General features: G+C 40.5%; 3 protein-coding genes across 11 annotated transcripts in view; 2 read left to right on the plus strand and 1 right to left on the minus strand.

Annotated features, from left to right (window-relative positions):
* LMTK2 (lemur tyrosine kinase 2) overlaps positions 1 to 141 on the plus strand; it is a 43401-nt gene extending 43260 nt beyond the window's left edge. Inside the window, exon 15 of the transcript XR_011803508.1 lies at positions 5 to 141. The gene's annotated coding sequence lies outside the window, so the exon portion shown is untranslated. The remainder of the gene's footprint in view (positions 1 to 4) is intronic.
* On the plus strand, positions 41 to 7872 carry BHLHA15 (basic helix-loop-helix family member a15). Of its 3 annotated transcripts, none has more exons than XM_072023790.1 (2): positions 41 to 181; positions 4294 to 7872. In XM_072023790.1, the coding sequence occupies exon 2, from the start codon at positions 4330 to 4332 to the stop codon at positions 4828 to 4830; it is 501 nt and encodes a 166-aa protein (XP_071879891.1). In that variant the 5' UTR covers positions 41 to 181; positions 4294 to 4329; the 3' UTR covers positions 4831 to 7872. The 3 variants fall into 3 exon arrangements, with proteins under 3 accessions (XP_071879891.1, XP_071879890.1, XP_071879889.1); XM_072023789.1 differs by having other exon boundaries at positions 52 to 190; XM_072023788.1 differs by lacking the exon at positions 41 to 181 and adding an exon at positions 246 to 1708.
* TECPR1 (tectonin beta-propeller repeat containing 1) overlaps positions 7684 to 19562 on the minus strand; it is a 26228-nt gene continuing 14349 nt past the window's right edge. For all 7 annotated transcript variants that reach the window (XM_027469289.3, XM_027469291.3, XM_072023776.1 and 4 more), the window contains 13 exons: positions 19360 to 19509; positions 18570 to 18727; positions 17160 to 17287; positions 16744 to 16846; positions 15951 to 16047; positions 15482 to 15561; positions 15107 to 15163; positions 13491 to 13665; positions 12129 to 12264; positions 11711 to 11803; positions 11024 to 11130; positions 10452 to 10571; positions 7684 to 9453 (listed from right to left, as the gene is read on the minus strand). In XM_027469289.3, coding sequence (XP_027325090.2) covers positions 9259 to 9453; positions 10452 to 10571; positions 11024 to 11130; positions 11711 to 11803; positions 12129 to 12264; positions 13491 to 13665; positions 15107 to 15163; positions 15482 to 15561; positions 15951 to 16047; positions 16744 to 16846; positions 17160 to 17287; positions 18570 to 18727; positions 19360 to 19509 — 1599 coding nt within the window. In that variant the 3' untranslated portion in view covers positions 7684 to 9258. The remainder of the gene's footprint in view (positions 9454 to 10451; positions 10572 to 11023; positions 11131 to 11710; positions 11804 to 12128; positions 12265 to 13490; positions 13666 to 15106; positions 15164 to 15481; positions 15562 to 15950; positions 16048 to 16743; positions 16847 to 17159; positions 17288 to 18569; positions 18728 to 19359; positions 19510 to 19562) is intronic.

The following is a 19562-nucleotide window of genomic DNA, read 5'->3' on the forward strand; positions in this document are numbered from 1 at the left end:
ACAGATGCCAGTAACGAGTCAGGTCCACAGTATAGCATAGCTGGCTACTCTGAGTTAAACTTGCTAGCATCCAGATGCAGAGAAGGTAAAGGCTCAAAGCCCCAGTCACAGCAGATGAGTCTACACTAAGTAATGTCATCACCTTTAATATCTTCAGTTATCACCCTTGTTTCAACTTCAGGTAACACAGGTAACATGTATATGTTGTCAGTAGAGAAGCAATACTTGAAATACAAATGGGGGGTAACTTCAAAAATTGAATATTGCTTTTAATCCTAAAACTAAGTGTTTGTAGGAAGAATGCAGATTTCAGAGTACATAACTACCCTTCAGAAAACAGGTTAACTGTATGTTTTCTTAATATTTATTGAAGTTATTTAGAGAAGATCGTGGTTTTTAATTTAAGTGCATATATGGAACTGATGTAAGATCTCCAGGTTAATGTAGTACTTACCTGTACGGGTAGCTTCTTTCACTTGAGATTCAGACTATGTCAGCCATGACACTGCCAGAGGCATGAGAGAGCTGTTTTTCCTCGTTACCTGTTGAGATACGATGGCACAGCAGTGTAAGTAGATAATGGAGGCTGGTATGGAAGCCCCCGCATCTGTCTGACAGCTGTTCGTGGCTCCTGGAAACTGTTTAAACCTGAAACTGTTTAAACCTGGGAACAAGAAACTGATATCAAGATGACGACTTTATTAGCTAAAGTATAACTAGTGGGCTGAAATTTGACCAAGATACTGGTTGTTATTGAGAACAGATGTAAAAGATCCCATCCACAGCACTAACTGGCTGTCCGATACAGAACTTTGATCTATCAAAGAATCTGAGCTCTCGCAATCTATCAGCAGCAGCCTTCTGTCAGGGGATGGAAGTGCTTTGGCACTGTGCCATTGTCGTGCAGGGGGTACGGTAACTTGTATTGCCCAGGGCAGAACAGAGAATTGGGATAGCCTTTCTTCTCTGCCACCTGAGGAGGCTCTACTTGCTGAAGGAAGTCTGAGACTCACCCCTCCTGCAGTGACAAATGTGTATTGATCCGTGTGGCTTAGCTTCTATCAGTCTGGCAGCACCATCTCCATATGCTGCCCCAGTTCTGCCTCCCCTGGGAGCGTTGTTGTAATTGTCTGGTTTCACTCAGAGCCCTGTGACCCTCCAAACCACAGGAGCCTTGTGCTCATGGTCACCTCCCCATGAGAGAGGGCTGCTGCAATGCTGTGCATGCACAACTCTGCTGGAACCCAGCTCTGATCTGTGCTGCTTGGCCTCAGTGCGGCAGGGTGCCGGTAGGGACCGCTTGTGTTGTTTTTGCATGCCTGCTGGCAGCTGCAGGGCCCGCCCCTGCTGCTAATGCAACGTGTCGTGTCGCAGCCACCTCCGGCGTGGCGTGGCGAGCAGCGGGCCTGTCTGTCACAGACTGCCGCACAGCCCTAGGGCTGCTGCCTCACCACACTGCAGGCAGAGCTTCAGGGCACAGCAGCAGCACCAGCCTTGGGGGCTCCCTGCAGCACTTCCCCACACTGTCCCTTCAGCTCCCCTCTCAGTGTGAGGGAGCCTCATGGGCTCCTCCTTCCCAGGTCCCTCACAGGCTCTTTGCTTGCCCCTGGGGCCCTGGAGTGCCCCTGCTGCTGCTCCTGATTCCTCAGAAGCCTCTGTCATGTCCTACTTTGGGCTCTAGGTGCCTTCTCCACGGTTGGTGACAGCGGTAAGTCACAGAGGATGAATGCTAGCCGTGATGGATGGATATAGCGGCTTGCTGGTATTTGGCTGTTCTTTTTCTTTTTGGTTTCTCTTGACAACCCCAGTCTTTATCTCCTGAATCCCCTCTACCTCCCACTTCTTTCTCTGCACCCATGCCATCTCTCTGGTTGTGCCAAGGATTCTGGTTGTGGCTCCATGAGGTAGTTTCTCAGGGGGTTACAGCAGTGTGTGGCAGTCTGAAAGTAAACTTCAGCCAGCTGAATACTCTCCTATCCCATGTCATCCCATCTGCTCACCCTCACCTGCAGTTTAACACTTATTCTTTGCTCCTGTGGCTTGCTAAGTGTCCTGAGCTGTCCTTAAAGCTTTCTCTGCTGGCAGCTTCCATGAACCTCCTGTTACCTTACGGGCAGGGAACTGAGTTCTGTAAATGCTCAACAGCTGAGAATACCCCTAAAGAGTGAGAAGGGGAAGTGGTTGTTACTGCAACACAGCTGGGAACTCTACAGCCTGCTGCAGCTAATGGTGATGACCTGTACTGGGATGGCACCTGTGGCAAGTTTCTTTTATTGGCTCACCAGCTTCTAAAACCACTCGTATATTAGCATCAGCATACAAATGCATTGTTTAAGACCAAACCTTTCTGTGACTACATGGACTGGTTGAAGGTGGAGGGAAGAATTTTTGGAAATAGTCACAATAACGTTGATTGAAGGGTTGCTGTGAGACTGCTGTCTTCAAGCGTGGCCAAATCTGAGCCTAGGGGAGGGGAAAACTTCACTGTCATCACCTTCCCTGCTAACACAAGAGGAAGGAACATTGCTGTGGCTTTTTGGACAAATTGGACAATAAATAGCACTCTATTACACTCATACTGGGACAGTAACTGCAGTTATGCCCCGTCATTATTTGTTGTTAAAAAGGGAAATGCTCTTTCCCAGCAGCTGTCAGTCACACAAGTATAGCATGTTACTTTGGCTGTATAGTAGGAATCCTGCTAATGCTACATCGAACTGCTCTAGCCCTCATTATATCTAGGGTCCACCCTTGCTTCAAAATTTACTATTTTGTTCTGTGTTATTAATACCCAGAAATTTTCTGACCTGTATAATGGCATCAAAAAGTAGAACTGAGAGCTGGGAAGACCACCAGCAAGGAATTGCTGCTTGCACTGTTGTAGCAGCTACAGCTGGCACCTCGAGGATGAGACTGAGAGTAAACAAGGAGTGAAAGACACCCTTGAAGGGGCTTGGGTAAACAAGAAACAAACAAATCTCTAGCTGAGAAATGCTCACCTCCTTTAGTTAGTACCTGGCCTGCCTGCTTTCTCCTCTTCTTTGCTTGTCTGAAAGAGAAATAGGCTGTGTGTGTGAAGAAACTGTGGGCATTGTGCTTGTGGGTGTTGTGGACTGGCCCAGAATGCAGAGAAGCTGTGGGTGAAAATGTTACTGCTAGGAGTTTGAGCCACAGGAGTTAGTGGGTCATGTTTCCCTCTAGTGGACTGCTCATAAACACGGTACAAACCTATTCCTACTAAAAGCAATTGCCGGGAGTTTGAGAAGTTACTTTAAATAAGAGCCTGAGGGTTCTGTCTAATGCTCCACACAGAAATCTGCATACGTATGATGAGGCACTGTGTGGTTTTATTACTTTTGATAGCTGGAGCTAGGAAAAAAATAGAAGCATTTGAGATAGAGGCAATATGTTATCAAACCTAATTGATCGTTGTGCTCCTGGCATGGTTTGATTTGTGGCTCCCTCTTCCCACAGGCTTTTTTTCTGGTTGAGATCTTTAGATCTGAAAAGCAGAATCTCAACTTGTTTACATTTCTGTTCTGTTTTCTCTTAAGGGAGACCCTGCTTTGACATGCTATACTTACACACTTATCACCGGTGTTTTCTGTTCAAGTGTCATAACTGTCTAAACTCTCTTTTCATGTAAAGAGATATGATAACACTGATAACAGCATAGCTGAAAGGAGACTGAGGCCAGCACTTCTACCATCCAAAGATGATTCCAGCACAATGATTACTAGTGATTTCAGTGCTATTTGAATGTGCTGTCAGTTCAATAGAGGAGCAGGGTTAAAATCCATTTTTACGCTGGAAAAAAATGATTTGGCTTCAGTTTAAGCATGCCAGTAGACACCTACAAATGAATGGCCAATGACTGGCTGAGCCTGGAGACCATTTGCTTATGTTGCATGCAATGAGAGGATAGGTCACTCCACTTTGAGGCCTATATACAAGAAAGTAGAAAGGTGTCTGTTTTTCACTTGCCTTTCCATCCGTGAGGGCACCAGGTGGTGTTCGCTGCATCTTTGTTTTAGTGGTTCCATTCACTTGACCTCTGCTCCCTCTGTAACCCCTTCCAGCTGAAGGGGGAATCTGTTCTCTGAAAAAAGATTTTTTCCTTGATTCATTGGCATAGCTCATCTTGGCTAGTACCATCCACAACTTCTAAAATGCATGTTGCTAAATTGAGTCAGTGCTGGTCTTCCAGTACAGAACTTCTCAAACCTGCATCAGATCACTTGTTTGGTGTTGAACTGTTCAACAATTAAAGATATTGGTGTCATGTTTTTGCAGCACATTGATGCTTAATACCAGTACATCTACTGAAACATGAAGACTAAAGCCAAAGGGAAGAAGCAAAAGAATACTGTTGATAAAGAAGCATTTTCAGAGGAGTCAGCAATGAAAAAAAAAGAACTGGTGAAATGCTTGAGACACAAAGAAAGGAGGAATGAGAGAAGTAAGGAGAGCAGCAAGATTACTGCAGCCAGAGCCAAGCACCCTTGGAGCAGTAAAGACAGACATTTGAGGAGACTGGAAAGCAACGAGCGGGAGAGGCAGAGAATGCACAAGCTCAACAATGCATTCCAGGCCTTGCGGGAGGTAATCCCTCATGTGAGAGCTGAGAATAAACTTTCCAAAATAGAGACTCTCACACTGGCCAAAAATTACATTAAATCCTTGACCTCCATTATACTCAATATGTCCAACGGACACTTCCCAGCTGCAGAAGGGATGGGGGGAGCCTGGGGGTCCAAACTGTGCCAGCATTATCAACAGCAGTATGTAGATGATGATCATGAGGAACATCCGCAAAAACATACCACATAGACTTACAGCTTCAGCAAAAATACCTACAGTTAGCTTGCTACCTTCATTCCTCTTCCTCCTTGCATGATAATACATATAAGTACATAGCTGGAGGTAAAAAAATATTTCAAATTCTCTCCATCCTCCTTTTTTCCATTAAAAGACAAACAGGTAACGTTAACAGCTATAGATGCATATAAAGTTATACTAAACTATAAGGAATTTTTGGAGCTTATACTCCTGGTAAAGGCTGTGAGTTCATTTTTAAGGCCTGAGTCACCTGAGTTCTCTCATATTTATTGAGAATCCTAGCTGTAACACTGATCACCAACCATTCAGTGAATTGGTTCTTGTCTATCTTGTTACTGAAGAAAATCAACATTGATGGCAAACTTGACAAAATTGGCGAGCAAAGTAGCACATATGTGAAATTGGCCACCAAATCTGAGTATTTATCTTGAGTGCTTTGGATCAGCTCTGACAATGACTGAAGATGATGGAAAACTCTCTTGCTTTATTTGGGTCCAAAACACAGATGTGTTACTGTATTTAAAATGCACAGTATAATTTCAAACCTTGCAAAGCATAGACTTTTAAAATATCTTCTAAGCAACTACAAAGCTATCTTAGATCATAAACTGTTTAGACACTTTATGGCTTATGTTTCTGAAGCATACAGAAGACGCTTTTGGATGTGGAGATTTTCTTAAGTGTGTCCTTTGGCTGCCGTTGTAATACAAATATTAAATAATGGACAAATCAGTCATCTTTGCAAAAAGTATAAAAATGTTTTAGTATAGTCTTAAGCTAGGCAATGATCTTTCCAATTACCAGTTATTAGTTGATGAAGATTGTAATGTGATTGGGATTCTTTCTGGACTAGTGCTAGATTCTGGTGTTATGAAACAAAATAAATGAAGCAGGAGCTCTTCAAACAGGAAAAATATTTTTTAATCTGTTTCCCATCTCATTGGAAAATGTTTTGTCACTGAAAAATTCTCATTTTCAAACTTTTCTTTGAAAGATTTCACAGACAGGCTTGTAAGGGATGTGAATTACTCTTCACCATGGACATCTACAGCTATATGATGTAGAACAACTTAATGTTGTCTCTGTGTGGTTGTCTTACTTAGGGGCAGTGAAATGATTTAGATCCTGCTTTCTTGGCTTGGATTTCCTTAGGTTCCAACCTGTTTTCATGCATGTTTAGGATGTCTGTGGTTACCCGTCCTACTACTTAAGTGTTAGTGAAAGTATTACCTTGTCTCTTACAGATTTGACTTGCAGTAATGGTGCTGCTGTATCTTACTTCATAGAATAGGTGCTCCTTATCTGTAATTCACTTAACATATGTTGTCTGATTGTAATGGGAGCTATGAGTAACACTAAGGCATTTTCTTTCGGTTCTTATACCCTTTCTTTTACAGCAAGGGATGCTTCATTAGGCTTTAATTGGTGATTTCTCACCATAAATTTTTCTTTTAACAAAATCTTCTCTACTGGGGAAGCATGCTGCTAGCACTCAGCTGTCACAGTGCTTCTCTACTCTTCTACAGAAAGGGAAGCAAACTATCAGGCAGTATGTAAACATATTGAAATACACGTAGCATCCTTCTGGTGAATTAACTTATAAAATCCTCTGTCCTTCTGGGATGGGGGAACTGGATGTTATAGCCTGTGTTGAAAATGAAATGTTACCCCATCCCTGCCCTGGCGACTCGCAGTTCTAGTTTGCTCGTGCAATGACCGCAGCCCAGTGGAGGTTCTGTGAAACCCTCCTGTGGCCGTGAGGGCATCGTTCTGACCGGGGTATATGAGCTGTGGTGGCAGAGAAGGGCCAGTGATGGCAAGGTGCCCGGGGCAGCAGGTGTTTGTGCCAAGCAGCAGCAGCCATAAGGTGCTTTGGCAGGAGTGCCCCAGGCCCTGTCCGGCCTCAGTCCTGTGCGGTGTGAGGGGAGCAACGGCTGCATGCTGCGTGCTGCTAATTGGAGCTACGTTTACGGGATTCTTTCAAAGTCATTAGATCCACCAGAGCTGTGCATTACACAGGAGATGTGAGCGTTTTCCAGGTCCTCAGTGCCTTCTCAGATGTTTCTGTGGGACAGCAGCTGGCTGAGGTGCTCTTTGGTTACTTTGGCAGAGGAAGGAACGAGTGAGTTGGAAAACCAGTATTTTAACAGTGCTGTGGATGGAAGAATTGCCTATCACTCCAAGCACCGCTTCCTGGTGCTGTTACAAGTACAGAGTTCAAATGCTTGCGGCAGCGTGTTTCTGATAGGACTTTCTGCAAACAAAGAGGCATTATTTCAAATATCAGTCCCCAAATGGCACGCAGTACCTGGCTGCAGCTGCAGTACCAAAGACCAGAGGCTAGTAGTCCTTCTCTCAGTGCTGCCACCCTGATGAACCACCTGGCACAGCACCAGCACACTTCAACGCAGCAGCAGCAGGTGCCCAAAGGGTTCTTTGCTGCAAAGTGCTACTCCTGAGGATGTGTTAAAAGCGATTTCATAAAAGGCGTATTTTTCTGATAAATTACTTTTATTTTTCAAAATTGCTTTAAAGTCACTTTTCCTGATTTTAGTTAGCCATAACAATGGTATTATCTTTTAAAATTAATCCATTTTCTAATTAACAGTTTCAAAAAGGAAATACTTAATATTCAAACATAAGTTACCTGTGTTCACTTAAAGCCAGTGTTTTACAGTAAAGTAGGTGAAACTTGAAAGTGCAGGGAAAGAAGCAAAGGAACATTATAGAGCTTATTGTATGGAATCGATTAGCTAGTTGGCCATGTAGACACTGACTATTAATGAAAAAAAAACTTTTCTGATATGCTGCAGAGAAAATACAATCCTAATAATTCTCTAAAAATACATGATAAAGTTATTTATTTGGACAAGATACTGTGCAAGTTACGCAAAACCTGTTTATGGTAATTAACACAAAATGTTATTTTTGATACTTCCACAATGTATGTATAAAACAGAAATCTGTAATCACATATTGGAAAGATCAACAGATTTTTTTTAAACAGTAAAGCATCTTCAGTCTTCATTCACATTTGGGTTTCGAAACAGTGCTTTCCTTGGCATTAGAATATCAAATATATTCTTTAAATACGTGCAAACATAAGCTTTACTTCTACAAATACAGTACTGAGACCACACCACACTGCTTATCATATAAAAATAACTTCATATATAGTCACACATAGAGGGAAAATGATTGTAAACTGCTGCCAGGGGAGAAAAGGTGGTGCCTTCCTGAAGCTACTGGGAGAGAATGCTTTCTCAGCACTTCCCACAGACTGGATTTCAAATAATGATTTCAAACAATAATTTCACATCACAGTCTAACTAAGATAAGTAAAAGACAGGAAAAATGCTCTTCTGGGGAAAAAAACATGGTTTCTTGCTGTAAGAAGGAATGAATCAGTTGCTTACTAAAATCAAAATGTAGAGCCTCCTCCTAAACCTGCCTAAGTATATGGTGACAGATTCCACTGGTACCAGCACAGTTGTTTTGAATTCCTACCTGTGAAGCCAGAATCTTATTTAAGATCCCCTCTTCTCTTTTATGTTACGAATGTATAATTTACAATTATCTCGTGCACAGTCTAATTCTTCAAGTGTCTGGTTCCTTCCAACATCATTAGGTAGGTATATATCTGTATACCTTAGTGATTAGGGTTCCAGTTAAGATGGAGACTACACATGATCTATTGCAGTTTGTCCCGACAATCTAGCGTGAGACTTAGCCTCTGTAACCAAGACTGAATGAGAGACCATGCTCTCTATATAGTCTTGCTGAAACCAGTGATTCTTTTTGTTAAGATATTGAGTGCCAAAATAGCAAAAATTGGCCTTTACTGGTAACTGCATCCTAAGCTGAGTTGTACAGAATTTAATTTTACTGATGTGAGCAGGAGTAGCGTGACCAAACCTACAGGCTTATGTAAACAGGGCTCACATGCACAAAGTTAGGTGCATGTATGGATGTTTGCAGTGCAAATCATGGAAATGCTTGTAATTCGGTTATATTGATATCTCTACTCAAATATGAATCTGAAGTGTAGCATGGAAGACACATGAATATGAGAAATGTAGGGACGAGAACTGTAATACAAAAATTAAATAGATGTAATGGTCATATGCAAAGATTCACATTTGTATAGTTCTGTAGCAGCTATGGTAAAGGGTCAGAAATACATTGTGGCTATAATGCTTGCCTGTTTTGACAAAACTATTAGTTCTAGTAAGTTACATTTTACACATGACACAGTTGAAGAAATCAGTATTAAAATTACCCCACTGTAAATTCCAGTTCAGTAAAACATAAGTAGCACAAAACGATCATGTTTTTCTCTTGGGTCATGGACATTCACATGGACATTCAGTTTCTTTTTAAATTACTGCTGCTTGTTTGCAAAACATAGACAGTGGCAACTTAACAATTAACTGCACTTCTGTCCAAGTCTTGGCTTTCACTGACCATCAGAGGGGTTTTGGAATGTACCGCTCTCCCTTTACTTTCATTGTCTTGCAAGTCCTTTGATACTGAGTTTTCCTCAGAAGTGTCTTGCATAGCGACCCTAGATGCTTCAGTTGCATTTCCTCTGACTGTAATGTGTTCCCATCCACCCTACAGAAGATTGATAAAGAAACATAAAAGAAGAAACATCACCCTGTAATTACAACATTTAATGTGATGCTTTATGTACACTATTACTTTTGTATGGCTTATTCATATGGAAAATAATCCTGCTCTGGGCTCAGTCAGAGAAAAGGCTCCTTATAAAACTAAACAAAAATGTGATTGCATATGTAACTCCCCCAAAAGGAATGTGCATATTCACCTCATCGTTTAAAATTCACATGCAGCACCCACCATTCACATTGCGGTTTCTTTTGAGCAGAGCACCTAGAATGGATGTCAGGAAGGGCTCTCAGAGTATTCCCCCTGCTTCTGGGTTGGGCTGGGGGGCTCTGAGCCTGCGCAGAGGTGGTGCTGGTGAGGGCTGCCCCTTCCCTTTGGAGGCCCTGGGGAGAGGCTCCCATACAGCTGGGCTGGGAGACCTCAGCCAGGGTCCCCCCACATCCCCTGGGGTGCTGAGGTGCTAGTGGTTGCTGCCTCATGAGCTCCAGCTCTAAGGAAGCCATCCTTCTGCCTGGCCACAGGCCCCACCCATCTGGCCTGGGGGACTGCCCAGCCTCCTATAGAACCACTGCAGGTTTTCCACCCATCTGCAACGGGCCAAAACATTGAAATAGCCTTTCTTAGAACACTAAGGGTAATAAAGGGAGCAACCAGGAGAAATAATCATGTGCAGAGGAGGAAGGAATCTACTTTAAAAAAATGCTACTTACTTTTATTAATTTTTCCATTATAGCTTTTAAATGACCTATTTAAAATGAACACTTATCAAATGCAAATAAATGACTTCTCAGCAATAATTGCATAAGCCATTATATTTAACTTCAAAAAGGAATTAAAACTGGAGAACAAACGTCAGTTTCCTGCAGGTGTGTGCAAGCTTTAGAAAGCTTGCCAGCTCAGCAGGCTAGTGCTTTGCTTTCTGCTCAGTGCCCATGGGCATTTGGTACCGGCCTTTAAGCAGCATGGTGTCCCCCAGCACTTACCCCAATTCCGTAGTCCCATGAGAGGCCTTTGGGCTCCATTGGCTGAACGCCAGTGCGGTGGCACACTGTCCCACAGCTCAAACTGTGACTTCCTTGCACTTTGTCAGCTATCACCCAGACCTCAAAGAAAGCAAAAAGTGACAGTAAAATGTATTCCTCATGCTGCCCTTCCCAGACATGAAAATCCTGATTCGCATTAACAGGCTAGTCTTGACTCTAGAGTAGGCCAAAACTGCTCTGATTTAGTCAGATAGCAACCAAACAGTTAACTAGATACCAGAGTTGTAGTGAAAACATTGCCAGATAGTAAGACTTGGCAGGAAAGAGATTATATATATATAACTTTTTAAAATATATATATTAATAAGGTTTTTTAAGGCAAAGGACTGTCTGTATCACTATTGCATTGGTCTCATTTTTTGTCCTGCTGGTGGGATTGCAGCACTTAGATCATCATCTTGTGGAATAAATAAAGCTAAACAAAAAAAACATCCTGAAAAAAAATAATTACAAAAAAATGTTAAGTGTAATTTTTAGTAAACTAATAAGATACCAGGAAACTTAATACACACCTGGTCCAGGGGCCCTACAGACATTTTGCGGATATTATTTGATACATAATCCCAAGTAGATCCTTGAGGGTAGCTTGGTGTGATACCTTGCCGGTACCAAAGGTTGCCTATAAAATAAATAGTCCTGGTTACAGCTCTGCATAAAGTGCTAGTAAACAACATAAGAAATCAGTAGTTAATACTTTCTATGTTTTGTGGAAACTTTCTGGAAAACAGCAGCTACACTGTTTTGAAAAATTTCTTGAGGAAAAAATATTTATATAAAGAACTATGCATTAGAGAAGTAAAACATAAGGTCAAGATAGCTGAAGGAGACCGGTGTTAAAAGTTTGTTTCTTTCACAAAACAATCCTTCACAATTTTTCTTGCGATGGTGGTGCTATTTCTAGCTTTCTCAACAGGAAGATATTCTTCAGTTTTGTACATTCTAGGGTTTCAGACACAAAATCCTTCCACGGAATTCTCTTTGAGATTCACCTGGTACTTTTTTTTTTTCTTGCAAAAACAGTATAGGTGATGCATTGTTGTTACCTATGGCACTACATGTCTCTTTGAATACAAAAGAGTATTCTCTAAGAGCAGCAGTGCAAGCAGAAGGTTTGACTTAGACTCTCCTTTTTAAATCAACCTAATAAATACTGATGTAGTTTTTCTACCAATGATAAATAATTTTTAAAAAATCCTTACCGTTCTTATCCAACACAAACACAGATGTTCGTCCTACTGAGACTTGTTTTAATTTTTGTTTTTGAGGTGAAGGAATATGGTACCAACAGTCACCTAAAAGTCAGAAATACTTGAGTAAAACACTGAGAAAACAGGACTATGTGTGAGAACAGTGGAAATGCATACCTGTGCAGGAAAACTGCAAATGACATTACACGTGATGGATTTTTGCTAGCTTGTTTTTAGAGATGAACATTTTCTCTAAATCACCCAAGTGAAAAGCAAATTAACTGCTCTAATTAACATGATGCTGATTATTCATATCCCTTATTTTGTAAAGACCTCTACTAAAAATTGTCTTCTCTAGACATGGCACTGTAGTAGAGCTTCCATCCTGTATAAGAGGAAGATTGTAACCAAAAATCGTACAAGTACTCACCTGCAGGTTTCTTTGGAGACACTGAGCCCCGGTAGAAGGCAGAACCATCTCTAGCAACAGCCCACACCTGGTAAAATGCTCCAATGGAGATGGAAATGAAGGGCTGATCTGTTCCCACATGAAGCCAGGATGTTCCCTGACAAATTGTGGAAGAAATTGTGAAGCAATGTTTAAAAACTCCATGGGAAACCATGATAAAATTATTTTGATGGCTACCAAATGTGGAAAATCCTAGGTAGTAAAAAAGACTCTGAGTAATAATTCTTTTTTGAAAAATAAAAAGTTAGGATGACTGAACAGAAACAAGGTCTCTGATCCTCAAAAATACTTGGATATTTAACTCTTTGAAATTAATAGCTATGTTGGACTATACCAGAGCTTTTTCATTTGAAATCACTGAAATTTAGGGACCTGCCTGTCTCTGAATGGTTGGGATAGAGATCTGTTCTCTTTCTTTCTCTTTCTTCTCTCCTTCTTTTTTCAAATAATACCTTTTTTGATTATATAGAGCAATAATCTCACAAAAATCAACAGACTGAAGTCTGTCTGGCTTCAGATTCCAGACACAGAATTCCATTTCTTGCTGTTGCACTTGCCATACGGACCTGTGCTATTGTAGCAGACTGAGTAGGAAGAAGAAAAAAATCATCCCTATAAATTTTCATCTTGCAGTTTTTCTCCAAATTCCACTGAAAGTATATTTTCTTTCCAATTGTAAATATGGCTTAAAATTAGTGAATATCAACCCTAATTTGTTGTTTTAGCACATGTATTTTATTAGGAAAGATTGCTAATGAAGCTACTCAAACTATTTGTTCCTTTCTGTGTACCTTACTAGACATGTACTCATTATTTCTGTCCCAGTTCAAGGAAAAGTCAGTAGGTACATCCAGGCCCACCTGCCTTTGAAATAAGCAAAGTCAGTTCCAGGCTCTGAAAAGTCCATGGACAAACTCCTATTGCTATCAGAGGGCATTAGGTTAGGAACAATGGGGGGAAAAAAATGGAACTAAGCTATCAGTGCAGAAAGTGGAAGTAAAGTACTTCATGAGGAGATACACAGGAGATAGATTAGAATAGAGTCGTTCAATTAGAAGGGACCTTCAAAGATCACACAGGGATGGGAGGCTACTGCAAATAATGTTAACACAAGCTTAAGCAGATTATGCAAGAGAAAGAATATTTTAAAAAAATGTGGGCAGAAAACTGTCACAGTTGATGGACAAAGACTTTAAAATCTGGGACACGAAAAGGAAAAAAATAAGGTACTTTGACAGAAGGCACTGCATGACTCTGTGTATGTACTTGCATAATTACATTAAATACATTAATAAGGTGGTAAAAATAAACAAGGAGCCTTACAGCTGGGTTTTGCTGTGTCACTCCAAGTCTGCAGAGCACGTCTCCTTTGTCACTGATTGCCCACAGTGCTACTGATTCTTCATCAGCCGCATCTGAACTGGGAATTATGGAGATGTCCCACAGGGTAACAGGAGGCACTTCCAGCCATGGCCCGCTGGTGACTATCTTACATTTTCTGAAGCAAAAAAAACCATACCCATCAGAAGTATGTACCTTCTATAACTGAACTTGTTCCCTGATCCATTGGTGACTTTAGTTTGAACAATCCTGAAGTCTTCATTAAATAGGTACAGTAAGAATTAGCTTTTATTTATTTATTTTTTAATTTGAAAGGGTTTTCAACAATCATATTTTGCATCACGTTTTGAATTCTGACAGTTTACATCTGTTCTGATTTCACAAGTTGTTTTTTGTTGTTGTTTAGAAAAAAAAATAATAAAATCAAGGCCACCAAAGAAGGTGTTGGCAGCTTCTAACTCTCTTCCTAAGCTCTGCTTCCTAACTCTCTAAAACTCAGTGAGCAATAGCTGAATCATGGTTGTTTGACCCCAGCTAGGAATCCCATTGTACTTCACACCCAATTCATTCCTTCCTCTGCCTTGGGTAAGGGAATCACTTTACAATTTGTTTTTTGGTGGCAACTGTTAAAAAGCAAATGTAGTATCCTGAGGTAAGCAGAGAAAAGGCAGTTTTGAGTTAAGAGCTGTCTTGGGGAAACTACATGAGATTTTACCATCACAGCAGCTATTTCTGTTTATAAAGAATGTCCTAAAAAACTTGGGGCATTCCTCTGTTCCCAATTCTGAAAAATAAGATCCAGCCCTGAGCTGTTCCTTACCTGGTTGCAATTTTAAATTGATAGTTAAAGTAGGAGGAAATGTTTAGGTTTAAGGGTATTTCTGAAGTTGCTTATTTTGATCAAATGGATGTTATTTGGTTGGTTGCACATCCTGGAACAACAACATTTTGATTCAGGACCTTAGTTAGAAGATAATATACAAAGGCCAAAATACTAGCTTTGCAGCCTCAGTATCAAAAAGAAGAATGCATAACTGTAAATTCACGGCAATTTCTTAGCATATTTCATAGCCTAGTACGAAGAGCATAGAAAAGCTGGAAAAACAGTAAATATAGATTTCCACTGCTTAATGGAATATAATGGCAGTTTGCTATTTTCCTGGACCCGTCTGAATACAGTATACTTTGATTTAAATGGGGCTGGGATTATCTGTGGCCTAGTGCATGGTATGTGGAATTCATATGCTAAAGTAACTAATAGAGATGACATAGTTCAGCTGTTACAAGTGAACTAGTATGTACTAATATACCTAGACTTTATTGTTCCTTGATTATTTACTGTAAGGAAAAATAGATACAGAGAATCACCAGCTGATTTTGTCTACAGGTCCCACAAAATCAATTAAGTTATCTACTGTAAAGGCTTCATATAGAGCCAGAGTGCTAAAGATCCTGAGCTTATCCTGGATGTGGGTTAGTTATTGCATGTTTCTTTATTACTTCTTTTGTTGATTGTGTGACAACCTTTCCCCTCAAGTAAAGGAGATGATAAGGGAGCAGCTAGCATCAAAACTTGTGTTTCTATCTTAGTTCCTCACCTTGCCCAGCGCCTCCGTCGGACGAAGTCTTTCATTGTCTTGTGGCCATGGTAGGACCTACCAAAACAAAATGTGTTCACGAGGATATCAGAGCATCTCCAATTTCAGTGACAGCCTGAGAGCATCGTCTATGTATCTGCCCACCAGACGCATCTGCTAACTTTAAAACACTTGGAACTTCTGTTTGGTAAGGTGACCTTCACCTTGCTGCCCTACCTCCCCAGCACATTTCAGTGTTAGTGTCTCCGTACCATGAGAGAAATTAAGGCACACTTGCCCCTGTCAAAGTATGGTTTATGTGCAAAACAGCAAATGAGGAAACAAGAACTTAAAAATGCCTGCTAGGATTTTAGGCAGAAAAAGGTATCTCCTTACGCTGGAAAGTCTGCTGCATACTGCCAGCCTTCCCGATCTGTTCCACCTGAAGTACTAAAATCAATATACCAGTCGGATACCTATTGTCAGAAGGAGACAATAAGAAGCACAATCAATACCTACTGTATCATAAAAATAATCTCTTTCAGTATTTCCCTTTCTACTTTTTGGAGTGCAATGACTTGCTAAAAACCTTCTAATACTTGCAGTATAAATTCATGCAGAGGTTCCCAAGTCTTTTTAATTCAGCTGAAGACAAAGCAATCTGAAGAGAAGTCTAAGTCCCACTAAACAACAAAACCCCCTCAATGCTTAATGTTCTTTTGACTATGGAAGATTATTATAAATAGGGAAACAAAGGTTAAATGTAATGACAAACTCACAAAAAAAAATAGGTCACTTGATCGCAAGTTTTGTATCCTATTTAGCCTTACTTTAGTAGTAAAAAGACTTTTAAAACAAACTTTACCCAAGTCCACTGTGGTGAAGGAGGCTTGGTATTGACTTTTGTACATTCCTGCAGGCCAGAGGCATCGCTCCACATGTATCTGTCCGTGGGCAGGCCTCTGCAGTGAGACAGTGCACAAGGAATGCAAGGTCATTTACAATAACATCATTCAAAAGGGGAGAGAGAAAAAAAATATTTCTAGCAGTTCCTGTTTTCATAAATGAAACAGTTTTCTGTCATTAAACTCTGTATATAGAAATATTATGTAAGTGAGGAGCACAGTGGGAAAGAATCTTTTTTTGCTTCCAGTCACACCAAACCTGACAACCATAAAAATATTTTTCTCTAGAGTGATATTCCTCACTACTAAAAATTCCAAGGTGAATCCTGGGTGTCTGTGGCATAGACACCCATATATGTAAATGCTTTTCAGTACTTCCATTTAAATATATTATTCAAGTATTCAAATATACAATGTATTTAGACCAAAATATACATGAACATATATGTAACCTAATAAGAACTTTCACTCTGTGGCCTTAATAACTAAAGGTATTGCAAGCAGGCACTCTTTGTGCACTCACAAAGCACAAATCTGTAGTGTTTTACTACAAATGGATTTTGAATGGATATTTATAAATCTAGGAAATTCAAAAATTCTGTACCTTCCATCTCAGGTTAACCATAAATGTTGGAGGAGACTGAAGACAGAATATCTGTAGTAATTATTTTGAAAAGCTAGAACAACCCCCTTGATGCTTCATTTGAAATCAGTAAAAAAGTACGCTCAATAAACACAAATCAAGTAAATAACCTGCTGCTGTATCCAGTGACTGGGTTCCACCGCTGGTTCTCATAGATGTAAACACATTTCACATCTGACTGCGTATAGATGTTATCAGCACTACTGGCCAGTCCTGGGAGAAATAAATCTTTTGGATTACACTGAAGCTAAACGTTCCAGACACTACATTTTAAATTCTATTAGCCACAATAATATTGGAAGATATTATATTACAAGATATTATATTACAAGATATTACAATATTATTATAGCCATAACAATATTGTATAAGACTGCAATACCAAGTCCTTCCTGATGTGGGGCCTGTTCACTGTACACCCCTGCATATGACAAAGGCTAAAGGAAGGACAGCTGAAATCACTTGAATAGCTGACCCAGTTGCGAAGATGAGGAAGAAACGTACACCACAGAACAGTCATCCCTACCTTGGATGAAGCCACCTCCATATCCACCAGTATAAACCCAAGCTGTGTGATCATATCCTATGCCCCACACTATGCCTTGGTTATTGCACTCTATCAGTCGAAGATGCCCTCCAACTTGACGCCAAAACCTGCCAGAAAAGGGACAGAATTCTACATTTACCCCATCCTACATACTATATCCGCCAGGAATCTCTGCTTCCCCTGCCCCCTACAACTCTGTCATCCTAAGGAAAGGCAACTTTACTTGTTTGCTCAACCTCTGTTCATTCAATTAGTGAAGGCAGCTGACAGTTGAAAGCATTTCCTCTGAACTGGAAAGGTTGCTGGAAGGAACCTGTCTGCCTTCACTGGGAATTTTCAGGCTTTGAAGTATTCTGCTTTCCTTTTATTTTATGGCTTATGTTTTGATTTCTTTTTTGAACTAGTTAGGATGATCTTGTTAGAATCTGTATGTCTTAGCAGCCATCAGCTGCCTGAGCTTTAACTTGGTCCTCATTTTTCTTAAAGGCAGGAATCACCTTTATCTGACAAAAAAACAAATCTCATATATATCTGCTATGGAGATTGGAAAAAAGAGAAGGGATGTAATTCTCCCAATACTTCTAATCTTGGAAGGTTAATCCTTTCCTGGGGCTTTATGTAGCCAGTTGGCCATGGAACTTTTCTGGGGAAGAATGGGGAAAGTAAAGAAATTGCAGAGGAGTGTTTTAGTTATGCGAATGGTAGGAGATGGCTTCAATCACAGATCCCCTAAACTAAGATGTAAGAGAACATCAGTTTGTGATTTTCCAGATGCTGAAGGTGCTCTACCCTGAAGAAAAAGGACCAAAGTATTTCTGAAGTGTTATTATTCAAAGAAACTGGAGGTAGTTTTAAAAATTGAAGATTGGCCTCTGACCCCCCAGTTCTGAGCTTGTGCTTGCAGAACTTGCAGTACTACATTGTCACAGTTGTAATAGAAACTCCAAAGGAGATATTCCTGGACTGAAATGACAGTAGAGAAATGAGACTGTCAGATTTCCTGACTCAGATAAAACTGAAAGCTCAAATTACTTTACAGTTACAGTGACTAGGTTTACTTTTAGTGTAGGCCATCTCTTGATTTAGATCGTTACTACATTGAGGATGCAATCCTTAAGATGCAAAATTTTCAACTCATTTGTAATGGGATCTCAACCCAAATTTTTGAAATCACAAGAATAGCTCCATCATCTGAGAACTAAAATACAATTTGGTGAATTTCTTCAAATGCACTCATAAGCATGAAGGCAGCCATTAACCTTGTGATTGGCAGACATCTGCAGTGTGCTACACATTCCAACAGCCCATCGACATCACCAACTTGACATGAAAGACAATCTCTACTGGAAAGCACCCCATGCAGAAAGAACAGCTTCTGAAACCCTTTACATTTGATCACATGGCATCAGGTGTGGTCCTGCCTCCAGTTCAGGACTTGGCTCGCTAACGAAGATGTCTCCTTTACAAGTAACTGACCAAATGGCATGATGAGAAGGGGGGCCTTGAATCCGTCTGCTTTCACAACAGGACATGTTCAGCAAAGACAGCTAAAAAACAAGAAGCAGAGAGCCAGAAGGTTACTTTTACAGCGAGAACAAAAACTTCCATATTGATGCTCCAGTACTACAAAATGAAATTTTAGCTTTGCAGGTTCTTACAAGTCAGCAAAGTGAATTAGCATTTTTTTCTCAAAGGCACTGGAATTCAGTGTTTTAGAAGTTCTTAACAGAATAACAGGAATTAATGTGGTTTGTAGCATTTGACCTTTATGAGGTGTCTTTCAGGTTTTCCTTTGCTTTGGTGTGTGTACACAGGCCTGCCTATAAGTAAGATTCTCTACAACAGTGACAACAGTTCTACCAACGCAGAGGAATAGACTCATTGAATTCAATTCCTAACTCATTCGTAGCGCAATCTATATCCAGAGGTAGGAAGGGAAGGAAAAGCAATGTTGGTTTTACTCTGGATAACTGTGGCTTCAGAACCAGTGCAAACTCTAGAGGAGACAGTAAGCCTTGGGTGCCCCTGACGGAGCTTGAAGAGGACTTCTAAAATGCTTAATTTGTGAAGATAGCTAAGGAGCCTAGATACTGTAAATATAATGCTCAGATTTCAGAGACTAGCTTTTATGTTTTATTTCAAAAATAGCCAGCTTGAAATGAAAATTTCACTGAATTACCCAGTCATTCATTTCTTGTTCTGTTGTGGCTGCTAGGCGGATTGGCCATCGCTGCTTCGTCCTTTCAGGTGTATACAGGGCAAAGGTGTGTTTGGCTTCGTTCAGAACATCGACTATAATGGTGACTTCATTCAGGAACACATGAATATACTAAGACAAGAGAAAAAAAAAAAAGAGACTAAGGTGAACTCAAGATATACCTT

This window comes from Anas platyrhynchos, chromosome 15 (genome assembly GCF_047663525.1).
Source record: "Anas platyrhynchos isolate ZD024472 breed Pekin duck chromosome 15, IASCAAS_PekinDuck_T2T, whole genome shotgun sequence".
NCBI classification, from domain to species: Eukaryota; Metazoa; Chordata; class Aves; order Anseriformes; family Anatidae; genus Anas; species Anas platyrhynchos.

What these genes read in the sequence shown, in the direction of transcription:
- BHLHA15 (XM_072023790.1), top strand. Translation starts at nt 4,330, where the DNA reads ATGAAGACTAAAGCCAAAGGGAAGAAGCAAAAGAATACTGTTGATAAA.